At 50.8% G+C, this 22,263-nt stretch overlaps 1 protein-coding gene across 1 annotated transcript in view; it reads left to right on the top strand.

Moving 5' to 3' along the window:
• Positions 1 to 1,556: 1,556 nt before the first annotated feature.
• Positions 1,557 to 22,263, top strand: part of LOC126525020 (nose resistant to fluoxetine protein 6-like) — a 90,481-nt gene continuing 69,774 nt past the window's right edge. Inside the window, exons 1-2 of the mRNA XM_072287300.1 lie at positions 1,557 to 2,577; positions 15,216 to 15,436. Coding sequence (XP_072143401.1) covers positions 2,295 to 2,577; positions 15,216 to 15,436 — 504 coding nt within the window. The 5' untranslated portion in view covers positions 1,557 to 2,294. The remainder of the gene's footprint in view (positions 2,578 to 15,215; positions 15,437 to 22,263) is intronic.

The following is a 22,263-nucleotide window of genomic DNA, read 5'->3' on the forward strand; positions in this document are numbered from 1 at the left end:
TCCCTCAATTTAATTAATTTTTATTTCACATATGTACAGAATGCGTAGTTTGGTTAAAAAACCTGTCTGAACCTGCAGCTATAGAGTCATGGCTCCATGATAGAAGTGCCATTGTACACGCAGGTATTGCTTTACGTACGCAAAATAGCAGCGACCACGGGGCAATTGGGCTCCAAGTTCGCTCAGTGTATCTTGTTGCGGAATAAAAAGAAGAAAAAGAAAGAAAAGAAGCACATCACCGACATAAGATATTAGACGTAATATACCAAGAATACATGCACGTTTGGTAAATATAATCTAATTCATCTGCATAGGTTTCCATGAAAAGAACATATTCTGAAACACTTAAAAAATGTGAGCCTTTACGTGCCATAACCACGACCTCATGGAATAATTTCGACGAACTGGGGTTCTTTCGCGTGCGTCTACATCTAAGCACACGGATGTTTTCGCATTTCGCTCCCACCAGAATGCGGCCGCCGTGGCCAGGATTCGATTCCGCGGCCTCGTGCTTAGCATAAGCCCAACACCATAGCCACTAAGCAACCACAGCGGCTGCTGTAAACATCATTAAAAGGAAATATGCAGACGAAGAGATGAACTACACGATTATGAATTTGTTTTTTTTTTTTTGTTGCGCAAGGGTCCAGTAGGACCAAAAAGCGCCAGGCTAGTAAAGATTAACTACGTTACTAAGTGAAACTGTCTTAAGAAGAGTAATTAATATGATAATTACGTTCCAATTATTCGCAGTAACGTATATATCAAATAGACCAATTATTTGAAGTTAATCGCATTGGAGTTCCTCTAGACACTGCCATTCAATGTTCAAGCCTCTGCCTGCTGCCCGCATTGACTGTTTTTTACGCTTAGTTTTTTCCTTGAGTCATCTGTGATTGCAATTTCCTCTCCGATGTTACTGTATAATCCACATCGATCGACGCATTTATAGACGGCGTCAGTGGCGTCCTTGTAATTGAACAACTCGACAAGAAATGCCTTTAAACAAATTTTTTCATGGTGCAGCTGTCATAGCTTTTTTCTCTTTGTGTTTGTTGTTTTGCTATTGCTTTCATCGTTTTATTCTTTTCTTTGTTCTTGGAGTATTATAGCGCTACTTTCGTTGCTTTTCCTATTTTCCTGTTTCCGTTTTTCTAATACATGCTTTTGTTAGCCAACTTATAGACAAGAGGTACGATTTTGATTTGATGCGATCATTGGTGTTACTCTCATTGTAGTAGTATATACCGGGTGTTTTTTTTTTATAGAAATCCAAAAATATAAAAAATGCCTGCGGCAGATAACACAACTCTAACCCTTGGTCTAATTACTCGATGAGGCGGCCATTATTACTACGAGAAATCAAAATGCTTCATTAAATAATTAACATATTCGTGCTAATTAACGTTTTGGTTAATTACTTTACGGCACATATTTAAATCTACGAATTATGGCCGGTGAGCTCGCAAGGCACTTGGGACGAATTCTCAGACTGCAACACTTTCTAGATATTACTTTTCAATGTGTCCGACCAAATGCATTGATCTTCCAGTTACTTTCGTGTTTCAATGCATATAACAGCGTTTTCTCAAAAGAAGTAACTGGAACGACAATGCATTTCGTCGAATACTTTGAAAATTAATATCTCGAAACTGGTGCAGTCCTGAGAATTCGTTTCAAGTGCATACGCCTTGCGAACTGACCGGCTATAATTCGTAGATTTAGATATGTGCCGGAAGGAAATTAATTAACATGTTAACTGCCGTTAATATGTTGCTTATATAATGAACTATTTTGATTTCTCGTAGTAGTAATGGCCGCCATGTCGAGTAAGTTAGATCAAGGGTTAAAGTTATGTTATATGCCCAAGGCAATTTTTAAAGATTTTGGACCCTGTCAAAAAGAAAAAAAAAAAGAACACCGGGTATATATACACATGCGTTACTGTTATTCACTCACACTCCCCTACATGCCCTTTACAGGGCTGACAGTATTCAAACATAAGCAAATAAAATATGACATAACTAAATAAATAAATAAATAAATAAATAAATAAATAAATAAATAAATAAATTAATTAATTAATTAATTACCACGGCAGCGTAAATAAGGTTAGGAAATAGGTTTTCGGATAGGATATCGGAATTCTGTGCGTCTTATAGTTCTGGTGGTACAATTTCGCATTCGTTGCACAGCATGTATAAATAACTTTAGCTTCTCTTTTTCTGTTTCACTCTCTGCCCCGACAGCGTCCAGTCTCCCGATACACAAGCGCGCACCGCCACGGCCAAGCCATGTGCTCGGCGCCCATCGCAATGTGCGGCATGGCGATCGTGTGCAGTGTGCTGGCGCGCGCGGCAAGCGCGTCGCCGAGCCTGTCATCGGCGGACGACGAAAGCGGAGAGGGCGGCGGCCTGCCCGAAGGCGCAACTTCGTCCCTCCTCCGGGGCCTGGTGGCCAGCGTAGTGCCCGTGCTGCAGCGGTCCCTCGCGCGCTCCAACGTGTCCGCCGTGTGCACGGGGGCGCTCATGGACTTCTCCCGGAGGATACTCAAGATGGACATCGCCGCCTGGAGGTGTACGTACGCATCCACGAGCCTATACTGTCGGTCGCTGGGCGCTGAAGTCTCGGCAACGATGAGTCGATGGAGAGAGCGCAAATTTTAATAATGCGTTAGCATGAGGAGTGTCAAAGTACACATGAAAAAAGGTGAATGAGTGTGAAGCTGTGGGAAGCCGGTTTCGGGGAGTACAGAGCTTAAATAGCGCGTATGTATGTATGTATGTATGTATGTATGTATGTATGTATGTATGTATGTATGTATGTATGTATGTATGTATGTATGTATGTATGTATGTATGTATGTATGTATGTATGTATATATGTATGTATGTATTTATGTATGTATGTATGTATGTATGTATGTATGTATGTATGTATGTATGTATTGTAGTGGGCAAGGGAGTCGGGAATTATTTAGAGAGGACGACGAAATACGGAAATCCGGAGAGCGCGAGATAACAATGCTCCACTGTGGGTATGCGCCACAGCCACTCAGGAGAACAACAATAACGACCGACGTTCTTAGACCAAGGCTGTTGTCGCATAGCCCTACTTATAAATAAACCTTTTTACAGTTTGGTGAAAGGTGCGCGGTGATCTTCCATTCTCCCAACCTGGAACTGCGAAGCTGTACCTTACCTCCATCACCACACACACGAAACCACCACACAAGGCTCCCAGACTCAAGCCAGCGTCTGTCCCGGCGTACTGCCTCAGCGTCACCCACCGATATTCAGCGGGACTGATGACCAAGATGTCGAGGATTGGTTGGCAACTTACCAGAGGGCGCGAGCAGTCAGCAAATGGGACGATGCGACCAGACTGACGAATGTAATATTTCACTTGACCGGCGTCACCAGACTCCGGTTCCGAAATCACGAAGTGGAGATTAATAACTGTGAGTCGTTCAAGACAACTTTTTTGGAAATATTCGGCCACTCCGAGGTACGCAAGCACCGCGCAGAACAGCGACTTCGTGAACACGCTCAACAACCCGGTGAGAACTTCACCAGTTATATTGAAGACGCCGTCGACTTCTGTAAGCGTATAAACCCGTCGATGCAGGAGTCGGATAAGGTCAAGGACGCCCTGAAAGGAATAACCGATGCCACATTTCAAATGTAGTGTCGCAAACCGTCGCAGAGGTTGTCAGCTTGTGCGAGAGTTTCGACGAATTGCGCAAGCAACGCGCCCAAACTCGACGCCCTCTGAAACAGAACTACTCGATCGTGACCTTGACTCTGAACGACCAGAATACCCTGTTAATTCAGATCAAGCAGTACGTGCGGGAGGAGGTCGTCCGACAGCTCTATTTTTTGCTGTTGAGCCAGCACAGGCTCAAAAGCTGTCCCCAGTCAGGACAAGCGATACAGGAAGAGGTCACTGACGCTTTGCCTTTCGCTGGTCCGCCACCTCTGCGATATGTGCCCTTGTACGCGCAAGTCGTCAGTGCCCGGTCACCCCGTCAACCAACCTATTCTTCCGCGTTGGCACCCGTTCGGCCACCACCAGTTTCGTTAAGTCGATCAGTCCCATGTGGCACGCTTCTGTTGTCGTCGCCCTCCTTTTCAAACTGATGCATACACCCGTCTGCGTACTATCCTCGACGCTTTAACGGCACAGCGCGGCTACAACAATCCTCTTAGCCCGCACGCTTGCCCTCAGCTAGCCGCCGATCCCCATCACCCCGACGTCGCTGTCACCTATGCGCCGTCGACCCTGCCCTTCTGACGCGGAAAACTAGATGCCGCAGTTCCCAAGGCACACACTGCGTCGTCGAGGAAAAATTCAAGTCCCAGAATTTCTCTAGCAAACCTCATCGAAGTTTTTGTGGATGGCTTTAGTGCCCTTGAGCTTTTCGACAGTGGTGCTGCCGTTTCAGTGATGGTGTCACGGTTTGTCACCCATTCGCCGTCGGCGCGAAGTCGTCGACGGGGTATACAAGCCGGTTGGTGGTTCCGTACTCAAGCGAACAGAGTGAAGGGGTCAGAGTCAAGAGAAAGAAAAAAATTACCTATTGACAACGATACACGAATAAAAAAAACGACACACGAACGATCACAAAAGAAATACAACGAGCAATTAATAGTAGATATAAAACAAACACTACACAAGAATACACTTAATGGTTGTTCACTAAACAGAGTTCAAACGAAAACAAATGATGACATACGCATGGCCGGGCAGCAGCAGCAAGTCCGTAAAGCATGGAGTCGATGGCAGGGCTTTCCCGAAGAACGCTGGCGAGCCGGTCTCGCTGCGGTGGATGCGATTGCTGTGCGGGGTTTGCCGGTAGTCTATGGATATGACGACGTCCCTCGAGCAGGTTGAGCTAACTTGAGGGGAACTACAGTGAGTTTAGTTGCAGACGTTGGTTTGTCGTCTCCTACGTCAACTAGCCACTCGGAGTTCAGACGCGGATAGGCGGCCCAGGCGATACTGGACGGCACTAGCCCCTCGACGCTTCTCAGCAGATGATAGGTTCAGCTCCTAGACTGCCTAGCTCGGTCTAAAACCTCCTCATTTCCCTAGTTCCCTGTGTCGGGGAACGGCAGATGTCGGTGACGATCCAATCAAGTTCACGCACTTGTATCATGGCTCCTCCCAAGGTCTTGGTCGCGCCCATTTTAATTAGGGGCGAGGGAACGGGTCATTCCCCCTGCTGTTAGAGGTCGCGCACTTGCATTGCACAACACAGACAAGCACACACGCCCTTGAGTCCGTGGCGGACCTCTATTGTCCGTTGACAAACACAGACAAAACACACTGAAGCAGGGTTTGGGTACGGGCTAGTTGGTATTCCATTGCAAACATCACTTACAGCACGTGCATAGACAGCGACCAAAAGAACGACGAAGACAAGCACTGCCTTGTCTTCGTCGTTCTTTTGGTCCCTGTCTATGTACGCGCTGTAAGTGATGTTTGCGACCGAAGAAACAACGGCTGCCGGACATACGGCGCCAAACGCCTTGACACACGTACACTGTCAGCAATTCGTGGACACGGGATTGCACAGAGACACCACATATTTCGGGGTATTCGCACCCCTGCCGTCTTAGCAAGCTTCTCAGTGCACGCGCGGGGCAAAGAATATACAGGGGTTCCTACAAAAAGCTTGGGGGCGTCACGGTGGCGCTAACAACAACAACAACAACAACAACAACAAATCGCTAAACTTGCCTTCGACTTCTTTCGGCTGCATGCTCGAGCAGCCGGCAATACCCGTCTTGCTCACCGGTTCCTATTCCCACGACCTTTTGGCGCCCGTTGATCGGTGCTTCGCCGACTCGAATAATGCCGCGCTGTGACAGACAGGCATAAAACTTTGCCGCTTGCTTGGGAGGGTTACAACGACGTTAAAGAGATTGTCACTCCGTACATCCAGCGCACACCATACTCAGCCGTCAGCCGGCCGCCTGCACAACCCGCCTAGTTGTGTATCCCATTGAGTTTCTTGTGCTACCGGCCTGGTCGCATGATGTCATCCTCGGTTGGGATTTTCTCTCTCGCTATCATGCTGTTATTGCCTGTGCTAGTGCCGAGGTGGCGTTCTCTGCATTGTGTTCTGCGTCTTTTCAACCTACGTTGGCAAATTTGTCGCCGACGACACGAACATACTGCCCAGTAGTACAGCCCTTGCCCCGTCTCCTGTGCCGGTGTTGGCGATTCCATAGTTCTGTTTACACCCTCCGAGACAGTTCAACATCGCAGGAAAATATCATGTTGCCTACCGTATCGTTCAATGCACGTCGCCGGTGAACTACATCGTCGAGCCTATGACACCTCCCACCGACAGACGATGCTCTGGTCGTGAAACAGTCCACGTGAGCCGCTTAAAGCCCTACTACGACCCTCTTGTGCTTGCATCGGCTTGAGCCGTCAGGATGGCTCCTCTTCGCCCATCGCTCAAGGGGTTGGGATTGGGGTGTTGGTGGGAAGGGGAGGAGGGGGGGTCTTGAGTTCTGTGCACTCTGCCAAGACGTGCGGCAGGGTGCCCTTTTCTCTTCTGCAAAAAGGACAGAGGATATCGTATTCCGCAGGGTACATGCGGTTCATGAGTACGGGATGCGCAAGCGATCCCGCCTGCGCTCGACGCAGGATCGTCTGTTGTTGCCTGGTGAGTTTGGGGTGCGGTTCTGGTAGTCTGCACCTTTCCTCTCGGTACATCCGCGTAATTTCCCGAAAGCTGGTAACCGGGTGCGGTAACTCTTCCGGCTCGTGCTCGGCCCGGATTGACATTTCTCGGGCATGGTAGTCGACGATGGTGTTGCCTGCTACCTGCGAGTGAGCCGGGACCCACACGAGCTCTATGGCTCTTCCCGGAGGCTTGTGCTTGGCTAGAATGGCTCGGGCCGCGGAGGAGATTACCCCCCTGCGGAAGCTTCTGTAGGCTGCCTTTGAGTCGGTTACTACGTTGTCCACGCTCGGCTGTGCGAGTGCGAGGGCCACGGCCGCTTCTTCGGCAACTGCGGGGTCTGTTGTCTTCAGGGACGCGCTGACGATCAGCCTGTCTTTTGATGTAACCACCACCGCTGCACGGTCACTGTGTTTTCGGAGCGAGGCGTCCGCGTAGAGGACCCTGGGGTTCTCTTCCAGCTTCCGGGCTAGGGCTTTAGCTCGCGCGGTGCGCCTCTCGTCGTCCTTGCCCGGCGTCATGTTCCGGGGAAGGGGTTTTGTCTGAATGATTGTGTTCCAGTCTTCCGTAAGGGCCGTCTTTATGGGTACTGGCTCGATCTGCCATCCTATTTTGCGTAGGACGGCCGTCCGTGTTCCGTGTGACTGAGCCGGATTCTCCGATTAGAGAGGTGGGCTTCGATGAGCTCCTCCACCGTGTTGTGGGCGCCCATGTCTAGCAGTTTTTGAGTGGACGAGTAAATGGGCATGCCCAGTGCTTGTTTCGTTGCCTTACGAAGCATCGTGTTTAGGGTGTCCCCATTCGCCTTCGTCAACTGGAGATACGGTGCGGAGTAGGTAACCCGCGACACGAAGAACGCGCGTACCAGGCGCATGGCATCGTCCTCTTTAAGCCGTCGGTTTCTATTAGATACCCTCCGAATCATACCAAGTATCTGTTCGGTTGAAGTCTTGATCTTTGTGATGGCGGCCTGTACCTTACCGTCGCTCTGAAGTAGTAGGCCGAGGATCCTAATCTGCTGTGTTGGCTTGATGGTAGTTCCGGCGATAGTGATAATCACGTTCGGCGGCAGCTCCTTCTTGGATTTTCCCGTTTGGATCATGAGCAGCTCTGATTTCTGGGGAGCGCAGCTCAGTCCGCACGACTTTGCGTACTCGTGCACGGTCGTTGCCGCCCGCTGCAAGGCTTCCTCCATCCAGGCATCGGATCCGGTTCGGGCCGTCCACACCGTAATATCGTCGGCGTAGAACGCGTGGTCCACGCCTTCAATTTGCTTGAGTAGATCGGGCAGGGGCAGCAGGGCCAGATTGAAGAGCAGGGGCAACAAGACCGATCCCTGAGGGGTGCCCCTATCGCCGAGTTCGACAGGGTCCGACTTCTCCTCCCCTATCCTGATGGTCGCCGTTCGGTTTGACAGAAAATCTTTTATGTAGCCAAATGTCTTTCGGCCACACCGGGTTTTGTTTAGATTCTGCAACACGATCGCGTGGTACACGTTGTCAAACGCTCCCTTCAGGTCGAAAGCGAGTATCCCGCGCGGCGCGTGCCTCGTTGCCGGCTTGACGACCAGTTCGTGAAGTTGGATCATCACGTCTTGGGTACTGAGATGTTGCCTGAAGCCGTACATCGTCTCTGGCATCTGATCCGTTTCTTCGAGGTGCTTCTGCAGCCGGCGAAGGACCATGCGCTCCATCACCTTCCCCACGCAGGATGTGAGAGAGATGGGCCGCATGTTCTCTATCGTGAGGGCCTTGCCGGGCTTTGGAATGAAGCGGACCTCGGCGTCCTTCCATTTCTTCGGCAACTGCGCGCTCTCCCAGGCTTCGTTAATGTGCTCTAGGAGGCCGCTGGCCGCCGTACCGCTCATGTTACCGAGTAATTTGTAAGTTATGGCGTCCCTGCCGGGTGCACTTCTCTTGTTACTGTCATCTATCGCTTTCCATAGTTCCGTCATGGTAAACGGCCGGTCCAGTTCTTCGTTGTCGGGTCCTTCGTATCTCTCGGGCACCGGGTACTGGCCCTTCTCTGTCTTTAAGTACTTGGCCTTCAGGTCTTCCATGAGCCTGCGGCCGTCTCCCTTGTACGTGTTCAATACTTTGGTGAGGTTGCGATTGGTCGCAGTTTTGCTACTCAGCGGGTCGATCAGATGCCTCAAAAGACACCACGTCTTCCACGTCGAGAGCTTGCTCTGCAGGCCGTCGCAGGTCTTCAGCCAATTTTCCTTACATAGTTTGGCCGCGTGCTCGGCGATCTGTTTGTTCAAGACTGCTATGCGCTTGGCCAGCTTTCTGTTGCGTCTCTGACGTTTCCACCGCCGCGTTAACGAGTGCCGGGCCGCCCACATGTGGGTCAGTCTGGCGTCCACGTACGGTATCTGCGACGTCGTTGCGATTTCTTGGGTAAATTTGTCGAGGGCCTTCTTCTGGTCCCTCACCCATTCGGTGTAGGTCCTTTGTGTTTCAGCTTGTCCCTATTCTTCCTCGGACGCCTCTTCTTGTTCTTGGGTAAACTTTCTCATCTTGTCCCAATCCGTGATCCGCGCCGTCCCCAGCACAGCCCGATATCGGGAGCCTCGGATCGTGATGCCGATCACGCTGTGGTCAGACCCCAGGTCCACTTCTTCGCTTCTCCAGGAGACGTCTAGCGTGCCTGATAACCACGACAGGTCTGGCGTGGTGTCCCTCGCGGCACTGTTGCCTCTTCTGGTGGTTACGTCCGGCTCGTTCAGGAGGGCCATCTCGTGATCCTCCATTGCTTTGGCCAATGCTTTTCCTCTCTTGGACTGAAACTTATAGCCCCACGTTGTGTGAGGGGCGTTAAAGTCGCCGAGGATCAGGAGCGGTCTGGTCCCCGCGAACCCTTTCGCCTGGCTCACGATGCGGTCAAATTCGCAGAAAAACTGTCAATAGCTTGACTAACTTCTTATTGTGCAAACCTGTGCCCACAAAAGCAAGTCACACTCAAAGCACAACGATAGCGGTGAACACAGTCGGCGATCGTCGAAAATCTCATCTGCCGGTCCAGCGCGTCGGCTTTTATACACGAGTCATCCCCCCGCCTCACCCAAAGTTCAGCCGGGCGCAGGCTACCACCCTGCGTCTATTACAAACAAACACGTACCCTTCACCCGCCCGCCTCAACCTTATATTTCCGGACGTCTACACTACGCCCAACTGCCGGTGCTGTGGAACTCACCCGGCTACACTTCCGCATATGCTATGGGAGTGCCCAGCACAGTACACCCAGACTAACACCACGACTCTCTCGTCGAGGTTGCATGAGGCTCTGCGGAGCTCCGCCCTCGACGACCAAACCTGGGCGACCCAGCACGCCCGCGAGGCGGCGGCGAGGCAAGCCCTCGACGTCCCTTCGTGGGAGGCTTAGGCCCGGCCATCATAAAGTGCTGGTTCTACAATAAAAGTTTATTCCTCCTCCTCCTCCTCGAAGTTTGCAGAGTAATCGCTGGTGCCCGCGTGCCTTCCAGAAAGTAATGCACAATTGGCGTCGCGCATACAATCAGATTACGCATGCTTCGGTGACAACAGACAACGCATAAAACCATCCATAACATTCTAGTAAATTCCAGTCATGCAGGCGCGTCTTGCTCTGAGCGATAACTAAGTTGTTAGTGGGTGAAATGCAGTCCTCCAGAAAAGGGTAAATAACTACACGTGCCAATACGAAAAGTGAAAAGAATATCCGTGTTCAAACATGAAATTTTACAGTCGTGGCTCTTTACGGGCAGCGTAGTGGCGCCTAGGCGATGTCATTTTATCAAAAACGGAACGCCAGTCAAGGTAAAACACTACCAATCGATGCGATACGTGGGTCCAGGCAAAAAAGAAAAGGAACGAATGATAAGTGAAACAGATATTGCCATATGGACTTAACTATACACTTATGTCGATTACATATTTCATATTTTCTATGGAACGCACGTCGTACGTATACATGTATTAGGAATTTTCTGTAAAAAAGCTTTCTTTTACTATAGGTGGAACATAATAGTAACCAGATCGAGAGCGCAGTTACAACATTTATGTCCTCTTCCTTGCCAAAAAAGCACATCTAACTGCACAGTAAAAACAGTGACCACAATATCGGTTGGGCAAGGGAACGGTCCTTTCGTGACCATGCAACTGCGAGGTCTTATTTGCGACCAGAAAATATTCCGTCGCAGCTCGCTCTGCGACAACGCCAATTTTGCTAATCGAATGTTTTCTGACCGTTGAACATGATGCCCAACACCGTGATACATCGTGTTTTCCGGAGGGCAATGGAGTCGCCGTTCTCTCACTCCTTTTATAGATAAACCCTAAAACGGACACGCCAGGATACAAGCGTAGAGCAACAATGACGGCGTCCTCGAGAAGAGAAAATAGGAAAATCAGTGAATTTATCACTGTACGGTGTCTTGTAACAATAGCACTGCTGTCGCTAATATGAATGCCGCCACCATCTCAGCGCTCGGCAACAGCGGCGCTTAACGGCATGGGACATGTGGTTTTTGTTGCGTGCCATGTTTCAGCGTACGTTTGGCGTTTACCGACAGATTACAATGCTCCTCGATTTTTCAAATCTTTCACGGGGCAGGACGTTCGTGTTTTGGACTTTTTTGTAGTGAGCGGAGATTACGCCACGGATAGGTGAGCAAGCTCGCTTGTGAGTCGATTAACTAAGACCGACCCGTCAGCGAGTGAGACCGGTTGAGTAGAATTTTGGTAGTCCGAGTGAGGCCCGCTGAGTAGAATTTTGGTAGTCCGAGTGAGCCCCGCTGAATACAAATTTGGTGAGTTTCAGCCTGAGTGAGCCCCACTGAGTAGATTTTTGGTGAGTTTCTGTCCGAGTGAGCCCCGCTTAGTAGGATTCTTGTGATTTTCTGTCCGAGTGAGCCCCGCTGAACATAATTTAAGTGAGTTTCAGTCCGAGTGAGCCCCACTGAGTAGATTTTCGGTGAGTTTCTGTCCGAGTGAACCCCGCTGAGAGGTGATTGTCTGTCCGAGTGAGCCCCGCTGAGTAGGATTCTTGTGATTTTCTGTCCGAGTGAGCCCCGCTGAGCAGAATTTTGATGAATTTCCGTCCGAGTGAGCCCTTCTGAGCATAATTTTGGTGAGTTTCAGTACGAGTGAGCCACGCTTAGTCGGATTCTGGTGATTTTCTGTCCGAGGGAGCCCCGCTGAGTAGAATTTTGGTGAATTTCCGTCCAAGTGAGCCCTGCTGAGCATAATATTGGTTAGTTTCTGTGCGAGTGAGCCCCGCTGAACATAATTTAAGTGAGTTTCAGTCCGAGTGAGCCCTGCTGAGTAGAATTTCGGTGAATTTCTGTCCTAGTGAGCCCCGCTGAGTAGAATTCTGGTGAGTTTCAGTCCGAGTGAGCCCCACTGAGTAGAATTCTAGTGAACTTCAGTCTGAGCGAGCCCCGTTGAACGGAATTTTGGTGAGTTTCAGTCCTAGTGAACCCCGCTGAGTAGGATTCTGGTGAGTTTCAGTGCGAATGAGCCCCGCATCGTAGAATTCTGATGAGTTTCTGTCCGAGTGAGCCCCGCTGAGCATAGTTTTGGTGAGTTTCTGTGCGAGTCAGTCCCGCTGAGTAGAAGTTTGGTGAAGTTCGAGTGAGCCCCGCTGAGCATAATTTTGGTGAGTTTCTGTGCGAGTGAGCCCCACTGAACATAATTTAAGTGAGTTTCTGTGCGAGTGAGCGCCGCCGAGTAGAATTTTGGTGAATTTCAGTCCGAGTGAGCCTGCTGAGCACAATTTTGGTGAGTTTCTGTCCTAGTGAGCCCCGCTGAGTAGAATTTTGGTTAGTTTCAGTCCGCGTGAGCCATGCTGAGTAGAATTTTGGTGAGTTTCGGGCGTAGCGAGCCGTGCTGAGTAGAATTTTGGTGAATTTCAGTCCTAGTGAGCCCCGCTGAGTAGAATTCTGGTGAGTTTCTGTCCGAGTGAGCCCCACTGAACATAATTTAAGTGAGTTTCTGTGCGAGTGAGCGCCGCCGAGTAGAATTTTGGTGAATTTCAGTCCGAGTGAGCCTGCTGAGCACAATTTTGGTGAGTTTCTGTCCTAGTGAGCCCCGCTGAGTAGAATTTTGGTTAATTTCAGTCCGCGTGAGCCCCGCTGAGTAGAATTTTGGTGAGTTTCGGGCGTAGTGAGCCCTGCTGAGTAGAATGTTGGTGAATTTCAGTCCTAGTGAGCTCCACTAAGTAGAGTTCTGGTGAGTTTCTGTGCGAGTGTGCACCGGTGAGCATAACTTTGGTGAGTCTCTGTGCGAGTGAGCCCCGCTGAGCCTAACTTAAGTGAGTTTCTGTTGAGTGCTGCTGAGTAAAATTTTCGTGAATTTCAGTCCGAGTGTGTCCCGCTCAGTAGAATTCTGGTGAGTTTCAGTCCGAGTGAGTCCCACCGAGTGGAATTCTAGTGAATTTCAGTCCGAGCGAGCCCCGCTGAGTAGAATTTTGGCGAGTTTCAGTCCGAGTGAGCCCCGCTGAGTACGATTCTGGTGATTTTCAGTCCGAGTGAGCCCCGCGGAGTAGAATTCTGGTGAGTTTGTGTCCGAGTGAGCCCCGCTGAGCACAATTTCGGTGAGTTTCTGTGCGAGTGAGTCCCGCTGAGCATAATTTAAGCGAGTTTCTGTGCGAGTGAGCCCCGCAGAGTAGAATTTTGGTTAATTTCAGTCCGAGTGAGCCCCGCTAAGCATAATTCTGGTGAATTTTAGTCTGAACGAACCCCGTTGAGCATAATTTAAGTGAGTTTCTGTGCGAGTGAGCCCCGCTGAGTAGAATTTTGGTAAATTTCAGTGCGAGTGAGCGCCGCTGAGCATAATTTTGATGAGTTTCTGTCCGAGTGAGCCCTGCTGCGCATAATTTAGGTGAGTTTCTGGGCGAGTGAGGCCCGCTGAGTAGAATTTTGGTGAATCTCAGTCCGAGTGAGTCCCGCTAAGCATAATTTTGCTGAGTTTCTGTCTGAGTGAGCCCCACTGAGTAGGATTTTGGGGAATTTCAGTCCTAGTGAGTCCCGCTGAGTAGAAGTCTGGTGAGTTTCAGTCCTAGTGAGCTCTGCTGAGTAAACTTTTTGTGAATGAGCCCGAGTGAGCCCTGCTGAGTATAATTTTGGTGAGTTTCAGTCCGAGTGAGCCCCACTGTGTTGAATCTTATTTAGTATAAGTCCGAGTGAGGCCCCAAGCAAAATATGTACAGTCGTGTGCTTCTTCAACAAACGCCTACACAATGAAATAACCTGTATAACTAAGGAATAATTTTGTTCCGGTTATATTGTGAGCTGTGCAGTGTGCGACTGTTACAACGAATTGACCTGTGTAACGAATGATTTCGCAGACCTCAAACGCTTCGTTATAAAGGCGTTCTACTGATGGAATGTCGGCTGTATATTGTAATGAATCTGAGTGAGTTCTGTTTATTTTGCCGACCTGAAAAAAACATCCCTAAAATCACTGCTACGGCGGCAGTGTGATGCGGTGCGCAGCGTACATTGCACGAGTAGAGAAATGATCAGGGACGGGAATACGCGGCCTTCGTTCGCTAGTCCACCTCCGCGCCACACTGGTACCACCATGTCCCTTGCTCCTTCTCTGCTAAACGCGCTCTAGAACTTTAGAACCGTCCTTATTGCAGCTCAGGCAACACAAGTTGTCGCCGCTAAATCTAAACTCAAGGCGCCGCGCTTAAATCCCTGCCCCCTCCATGTACCTCCACTGCTTCGTGTTTTCCAACTATTCGCGCTTCAGTGATGCGCTGGAAGCAGGTTTGGAAGGCAACTGGGGAAGCCTCCTTGCAAAACATCCGGGCACATGCAATTAATCTATGCTGTGAAGTCAAGTGGGGTAACAGAAGTCCGTCTGGTCAGGATGATACATGTTTAAAGGACGGGTCAGGACACCAACAAAAAAGGGTCTAAATTGGTTTTTATCGTTTTGGCTCCCTCACTGTCGGAGTCCAAGTGAGCCCTAAGCAAACATATATTATTTCTGAGTGAGTCTGAGTGAGTACCGTTTATTTTGCCGACCTATGGCTCTACGTGATGCAAGACTGTCGCGCTGCATTTAGCACAAATTATCTTTGTTCATTGTTTAGGAACATCAATGTCCTTTGCTGTTCAGCTTTAACAGCTGTAGCCATGCAAGCTTCTGTGTCTAACCTCCAATGTGGAACCGGTGAAATGCTGCGTGAGAAACTAAAATTACTGATTACTGGCTGAAATAAACCGCGCAGCGAAGTGGTCTATATTCAAGTGAGGTATACGCAGGGAACCTTTACCTTAAAGTAAATTACGTTAATTTCAAAGCAAAAATTCATGGCTCCGAAGCAGGTTGCGTTGCTGGCGGTACTTTAACATTGGACGCCGATGCACGGTGGCCTTGACTGCCGCCTCGAAGACTACTGCGAAACTCCCCTTCAAACAGCTATATAGTTTCGCTGTAGAAACGATCAGACGCTTTCCTGCACACTGCAACTTCAGTGCTACGCGTTTGTTTAAATACCAGTTGCTGTGCTGTTTGCGCATGTACAGTCCTCGACGCCACGGGAAAGTTTCCTTCTGGCATCTTGGAAGGCACCACGGGGGACCTGGGCGCTTACGACGAATGCCTCTCCTCGAGACTCGAGGCGATCGCCGGACACTCGCAGGCATTTTCCTCCCGTGGCCTGTACTGCAGCGTGTTTCTCAAGCCGAAGCAGTCGCGGGCAATGGACAAGCTCATCGCACAGCTGACGCGCTACTCTGTCGTCAAGGTACGAGTGCATTTGCACGCATACAGCGGAGTGTATAAAGGACGAGTTTGCCGCCTTTGTCTCGTGCAGGAGGGAGCGTGGTCCCCAACTTGCCGCGCGTTTATTTTCATCTGATGCCATGTTTATATTTGTTTTCTTGCTTGTGAGTAGCGTGTACGTCCTTATACTCACATAATGGAACGCGTTCATTCAGGGCTAACTAATGCGCAAACTTTCGTTTCCGCCATCTCCAGTTCGTGTGACGTCGGTGCGATTCCGGCTCGTACAATTATAAGAGCCCGCATCATCTTTAGTAATCAGGGGTACTATATGCAGGAAAGGCGGAGTTTGGCTATGATCTGGATCTCCGCGAGCTCTGGCTACCCAGTCAGATTACTGGGCTAATAGCATAAAGGCATAAAATGTAACCCTCGGAAAGCCTCCTTGTTCACTGGCTTATCTTGATTCACTCCTTGGTTATCATCACTTTGGCGTTACCTCATGGGTGGCCGATAAAGATGGAGTCACGTGGTCAAACTGTCGGTGCCTTCTTTTATTTGTTTTATGGCAAAGAAGTACGACACGGCTGTGGACGGCACGATGGACGCGGGCAAGAAGACGCAACAGCGTAGGCTTAGCCGGTCACACCAGGAACAGCGTCTAGCCCGAGCCCCACTTCAGTAGCATTGGCGATCCGGCTGCGGAGCTCTGCACGGCGCACTTCTTCTTCCTTACAACTTCCCCCCTCGCTGAAGACGGAGCCGCACAGGAGGCCTAAGGCGTCGTGAGGACGAAGGGTTCGTGATACGGCGTGAGCCGATCTACTTGCACAGTTTCGCGGCCTCAGCGACGCAGGTCCGTAGGGGGCGTCAGAGGTTCGATGACGTAGTTCACCGGAGAAGTTCGCTGTAGAACCCGGTAGGGCCCATGGTATCGGGATACAAACTTGGAGGAGACACCTGGTGTCGAAGTAGGAGGCACCCACAACCAAACGAGAGCGTCAGGCGAAAACTGGCGGTGGGGGCTGTTACGTTTCGCCTACGACGCGCGGTATAGCCGGCGCGGATGCAACGGACGTCGGGGCTTCGTTCAAAGTGGCGGACATTTTGGCCCGTTCGGAGCTGCCGCAAAGCCTCCCCGCCAAGCGCGTCCAGGCGTGTTTCAGTGCCGCGTGTCTTCGTGTGTGCGTGTGTGTGTGTGTGCCCACGCTTGTCAAAGCGCGGCAGCCGGGGAGAGGAGCTCTCCAAGTGTGAAGCGAGGAGGTCTGACTGGCGCCGGGCCGGCGGATGCGTCACTACACTCGTCTCAACGTGTCTCTCAGCTCGTCCGTGCCCCGCCGTCACGTGGTCTCGTCACGAGGCCTTCCTCTTGCCCGCGACGCCGAGAGTATAAGAGCAGCTGCCCCCGGACGCCAGGAGAGAGGCTCCGATTTCTTCCATTGAGTTACGTGCTCTCCCGTCTCTCCACTTCGGTCGACCTGACCGCCCGCTCTTTTGCGATGTTAGAATAAACAAGTTGTTCTGTTACCAGTCGACTCATGCTTTGCCGGGACCTTCGGATGCTTCCAGTTCTGCCCCAGGCCGCCAGGCCAACGCTACCCTTGGGGCTTGCGACCCATTTGCAACAACGGGCGTCAGCGCTGAGGTTCCAACAACTGGTGGCAGCGGTGGGATCGCGACAACGGAGGCCAGCAGCGAAGATATGCGGTTGACTGTATGCTGAGCAGCACAACGACCATCCGGGAGCAGTGCAACGAGCCCTGTGTGATGACTGGTTGCCTGCAGCGGAACGACTGCGCTGAATTCTTGGCTGCGAGGTTTGGTGAGTGCGGGACTTTCTTCTTCTGAGTTTTGCCAGGCTTTTGTTAGTGTCAGAAACAGAGCTGGTAATTGTGGTTGTCGTTGCTGCCGGGTTAGTTTGCGGCAAGACAATAGAAGGCAGTAGAGAAAGCAGCATTCAGAGCAGCCATGGATTTGAAGTCGTTGCGCAAACCGATATTGCTGGAGCTTGCAAGAGAGTTGGGTCTGGATGTCTCAGACAAACTCAGAAAACCAGAACTGCTGAGGGCTATTCTTGATTTAGAGGCTGAGGATGACGAGCTGTCGGAATGCCTTGAGACCACTGAGGAGCGGGCAAAAAGACAGGAGCGCGAACTTAAAGAGCAAAAAGAAAGACATGAGCTCGAACTTAAAGAGCAAAAAGAGAGACAGGAGCGCGAACTTAGAGAGCAAAAAGAGAAACAGGAGCGCGAACGAAAAGAGCAGAAAGAAAAAGAAGAGCGCGAACACGCTTTGGAAATGAAGCGTCTCGAGGTAGAGATGGAACGCGCTCGCAATGGAAGTCAGGCACACGGTGCAGGAGAACGAGTATTGTTCAAAATGACTGACCTGATGCGGCCGTTTAAGCTTGGAGAGGACATTGGTCTGTTCCTGGTTAACTTTGAGCGAACGCGCGAGAAGCAGGGGTTCTCTCGGGAAACGTGGCCACAGCGCTTGCTCACTTTGTTACCCGGCGAGGCGGCCGACGTAGTCGCTCGCTTGAAGAGAGAGGAGGCAGAGGATTTCGAGAAAGTGAAATCGAGTCTGCTAAAAAAGTACAGGCTGTCAGCGGAGGCGTTCCGTCGGAAGTTTCGGGAAAATGAGAAAGGCAGAAGTGAGTCATATACAGAGTTTGCCTACAGGCTAATGTCAAACATGCAGGAGTGGCTCAAAGAAGAGAAAGCGTTTGGTGACCACGAGAAAGTTCTGCAGTGTTTCGGGCTAGAACAGTTTTATAGTCGGTTACCTGAGAACGTGCGGTACTGGGTCTTGGATAGGCCAGACGTTAGTACGGTGGCTAGAGCCGCTGAGCTAGCCGAGGGGTTTGTGACGCGTCGGGCTCGCGGAGCTAAGGACGGTCAAAAGGGTGAATTTGGCTCCAAGTTTGAGAGGCCGAAGTTCACGCCCATGAGAGCAAAGGGGGACACACGTAGTGCGGATGCGAGTGAAAGCAGTCCGACCGAACGTAAGGAGACGGCGGCAGCCGAAGCCGAACGCAGAAAGCGGTTCGAGACGAGGCAAGCGCGCGTTTGTTATACGTGCCAGAAGCCGGGTCACTTTTCGGCGCAGTGTCCAGAAACAAAAACAAAAGTCGTGTTTTTGTCATTATGCAGCACTGACGAGAACATGAAGCTTCTCGAGCCTTACATGCGAGACCTCCTCGTGAACGGGAAAGAGTGCCGAGTGCTTCGCGATTCCGCAGCTACGATGGATGTAGTTCACCCCTCTTACGTAGAACCCGATATGTTCACGGGCGAGTGCGCATTGATCAAGCAAGCCGTGGAAGCTCATAGCGTGTGTCTGCCCGTAGCAAAAGTGCTTATTGAAGGACCTTTCGGAGCGCTTGAGACGGAGGCCGCAGTGTCATCTATGCTGCCCCCCCCAGTACCCGTACCTATTTTCGAACAGGTCCGATCACCTCCTGCGCGAGAAGGGGCTTTTGTTTGGTGAGGCCAGCGTTCAGGCCTTAACCAGATCAAAGGTTCGGGAGCTCGCTGCAAAGGCGGTAGTTGCGGGACCGACGTTGTTGAACAATGAGAAAAGGTCAGAGGCGCAGCAAGCTGATATTCAGAGCACGCCCGAACTGAATAAAATTGAGCCTGTAGCGTTAAAGGCACCAGATACTGGAGAGGAAATTCCCGATGCGGGAAAGTTAGAAGAGCTATCTGCAGATTTGCTCATCGCGCCTACGTCAGACGGACTTAATAGGTTGCTAAAAGTCAGCCGGTCGGCTTTGATAGCCGAGCAAAAGAAGGATGGCAGCCTAGAAAACATACGCTGCATTGTCAAGGAAGGTATCGCCAAGAAAAATGCTCGCTTTGTGGAAAGAGGTGGGGTCCTGTACCGGAAGTATCTAGACCGCAGGGGAGTGGAGTTCGATCAGCTGATCGTGCCTCAATGCTATCGTCAGGATCTGTTGCGCTTCTCGCATGGGGGTTCGTGGTCCGGACACCTAGGAGTTAAGAAAACTAAGGACCTTCTCTTGCAAGAGTACTATTGGCCAGGGTGTTTTCGGGACGCAGACCACTTTATGAAGACATGTGACACCTGTCAGCGGGTGGGCAAACCAGGGGACAAATCGAGGGCGCCGTTGAAGTTGGTACCTATCATTACGGAGCCTTTTAGACGGCTCGTTATTGATACAGTGGGACCTCTGCCGGTAACAGCCACGGGGTACAGACACATTTTGACTGTGATCTGCCCAGCGACAAAGTTCCCTGAAGCAGTGCCGCTTAAAGAACTCAGCTCAGTTGAGATAGTCAATGCACTACTGTCCATATTTGCGCGAGTTGGTTTTCCTGCGGAAATCCAATCAGATCAGGGCACAGTGTTTACTAGCGCTTTGACGACAGCCTTTCTCGAAAGGTGCGGGGTAAAGCTGTTACACAGCTCAGTGCACCACCCCCAGTCGAATTCCGTTGAGAAGCTCCACTCCGTCATGAAGCGCGTGTTGAGAGCATTGTGTTTTGAACATCAAACTGACTGGGAGCTGTGTCTGCCTGGGGTGATGTTTGCATTACGGACCGCGCCGCATGCGGCTACGGGGTTTTCGCCAGCTGAGCTGGTGTACGGTCGCTCGCTGCGATCTCCGCTTCGCATGCTTCGCGAATCGTGGGAAGGCAGGGGCGACGACCCAGTCGTGGTGGAGTACGTGCTTAGGCTCCTCGAACGCTTAAGAAGGGCACAGGAGTTGTCAGGTGAAGCAATGGCAAAGGCCCAGCAGAGGGCCAAGGTTTATTATGATCGGACAGCCAGGGCCCGTCGTTTTGAGGTGGGCGATGAGGTCATGATATTGCGCACGTCGCCAAAGAACAAACTCGACGTGCAGTGGGAGGGCCCAGCACGGATTGTGCAAAAACTGTCGGACGTTAACTACGTGGTGAGTCTGCCAGGAAAGCGGAAAGCACAGCAAGTTTACCACTGTAACCTGCTCAAACCCTATAAACAACGGGAAGCAGTGGTGTGCATGATGGTAAACGTTCCCGAAGAGCTTCCGGTCGAGCTTCCGGGACTAGGCTCAGTGACGAACAGGAAAGACACCGATCAAGTCATTAGTGACCTAATCAGTAAAGCATCGCTGTCGCCTGAGCAGAAAACCGAACTACACCAGCTCTTACATGAGTTTCAAGGTCTGTTCTCTGAGAGGCCTGGTAGGACTTCTGTCCTTACTCATGACATAGAACTTACCTCCCCAGAGCCAGTACGATCCAAGGCGTACCGGGTGTCACCCCGCCAGAGCGATATTATGGAGGCTGAGGTAAAGAAAATGTTACAGCTCGGTGTTATTGAGGCGGGTGAGAGTGATTATACCTCCCCTTTGATTTTAGTTGAGGTACCGGGCAAGGAACCTCGTCCTTGCGTCGACTACCGCAGGCTTAATTCCATCACTAAGGATCAAATTTATCCGATCCCTAACATCGAGGAGCGCATTGAGAGAGTGAGTAGCGCTCAGTTTATTTCCACCCTAGATCTTGTCAGGGGTTATTGGCAGGTTCCACTTACAGAAGAGGCTAGTAGGTATGCGGCGTTCATTTCACCAATGGGAACGTTCCGTCCTAAAGTTTTGAGTTTTGGTTTGAAGAACGCGCCATACTGCTTTTCAAGCCTCATGGATAAAGTGTTGCGGGGACAGCAAGAATTCGCTTTACCGTATTTAGACGACGTAGCGATATTCTCCGCATCCTGGTCTGAGCATATGGCACACTTGCGGGCAGTGCTAACCCGCCTGCGCGAAGCGGGCTTGACAGTCAAGGCTCCCAAGTGCCAGTTAGCACAGGCCGAGGTTGTCTACCTCGGTGACGTGATTGGTCGGGGTCGTCGCGGCCCCTCTGAAATAAAGGTGGCCGCTGTGCGAGACTTCCCGCAACCGCGCACGAAGACCGATATTCGGTCGTTCTTAGGTGTCGCCGGCTACTATCAGAGGTACATCCCCAGGTACTCTGATATCGCGGCTCCCCTGACGGATGCTCTAAGAAAGACAGAGCCGCAAACAGTCGTCTGGGACGAGACAAAGGAAAGAGCTTTTAGCGCCCTAAAGAGCGCCCTAACAAGCCAGCCTGTGCTACGATCGCCCGACTACACAAAAGGGTTCGTTGTTCAGTGCGATGCTAGTGAGCGAGGCATGGGCGTTGTACTGTGCCAACGGGAAAATGGAGAAGTAGAACACCCCGTCCTGTATGCTAGTCGTAAGCTGACCAGTCGTGAGCAGGCGTACAGCGCCACCGAGAAAGAGTGTGCGTGTATCGTGTGGGCCGTTCAGAAATTGTCATGCTACCTAGCCGGCTCGAGGTTTATCATTGAGACGGATCACTGCCCTCTCCAATGGCTCCAGACCATCTCTCCCAAAAATGGCCGCCTCCTGCGCTGGAGCCTCGCTTTGCAACAATATTCCTTTGAGGTGCGTTACAAAAAGGGGAGTCTCAACGGTAACGCCGATGGCTTAAGTCGAAGCCCCTAACGTGGGAATCAGCCTCAAAATTGTTTGTTACTGATGTTTTTCTTCCTGAGGCAGGATTTTTAACATATTGCTTTTGTGTAGTGTTTCAAAGTGATGATGTGCTTTCTAGTGCAATTTTCCGATTTGTGGACGCGTTCTGGGTGCTGCTAAACTACTGTAAGGAACTAGGCAGTAGTATAAAAGGGGAAAGAGCCTGGCAGGACTTGGTGAGGGTTGTTTCGTGCTTGCTGACTGAGCGGTTGAGTTTAGGCGTAGTTCTAACGCTTGCCGGGTACGAGAAAAAAAATGTAAACTCTCCCGAAGTCACTTTGCAGTGTCCTGTGTGAACCTGAACGAGAGAACGAGGCCTTCTC

This window comes from Dermacentor andersoni, chromosome 3 (assembly GCF_023375885.2).
Source record: "Dermacentor andersoni chromosome 3, qqDerAnde1_hic_scaffold, whole genome shotgun sequence".
NCBI classification, from domain to species: domain Eukaryota; kingdom Metazoa; phylum Arthropoda; class Arachnida; order Ixodida; family Ixodidae; genus Dermacentor; species Dermacentor andersoni.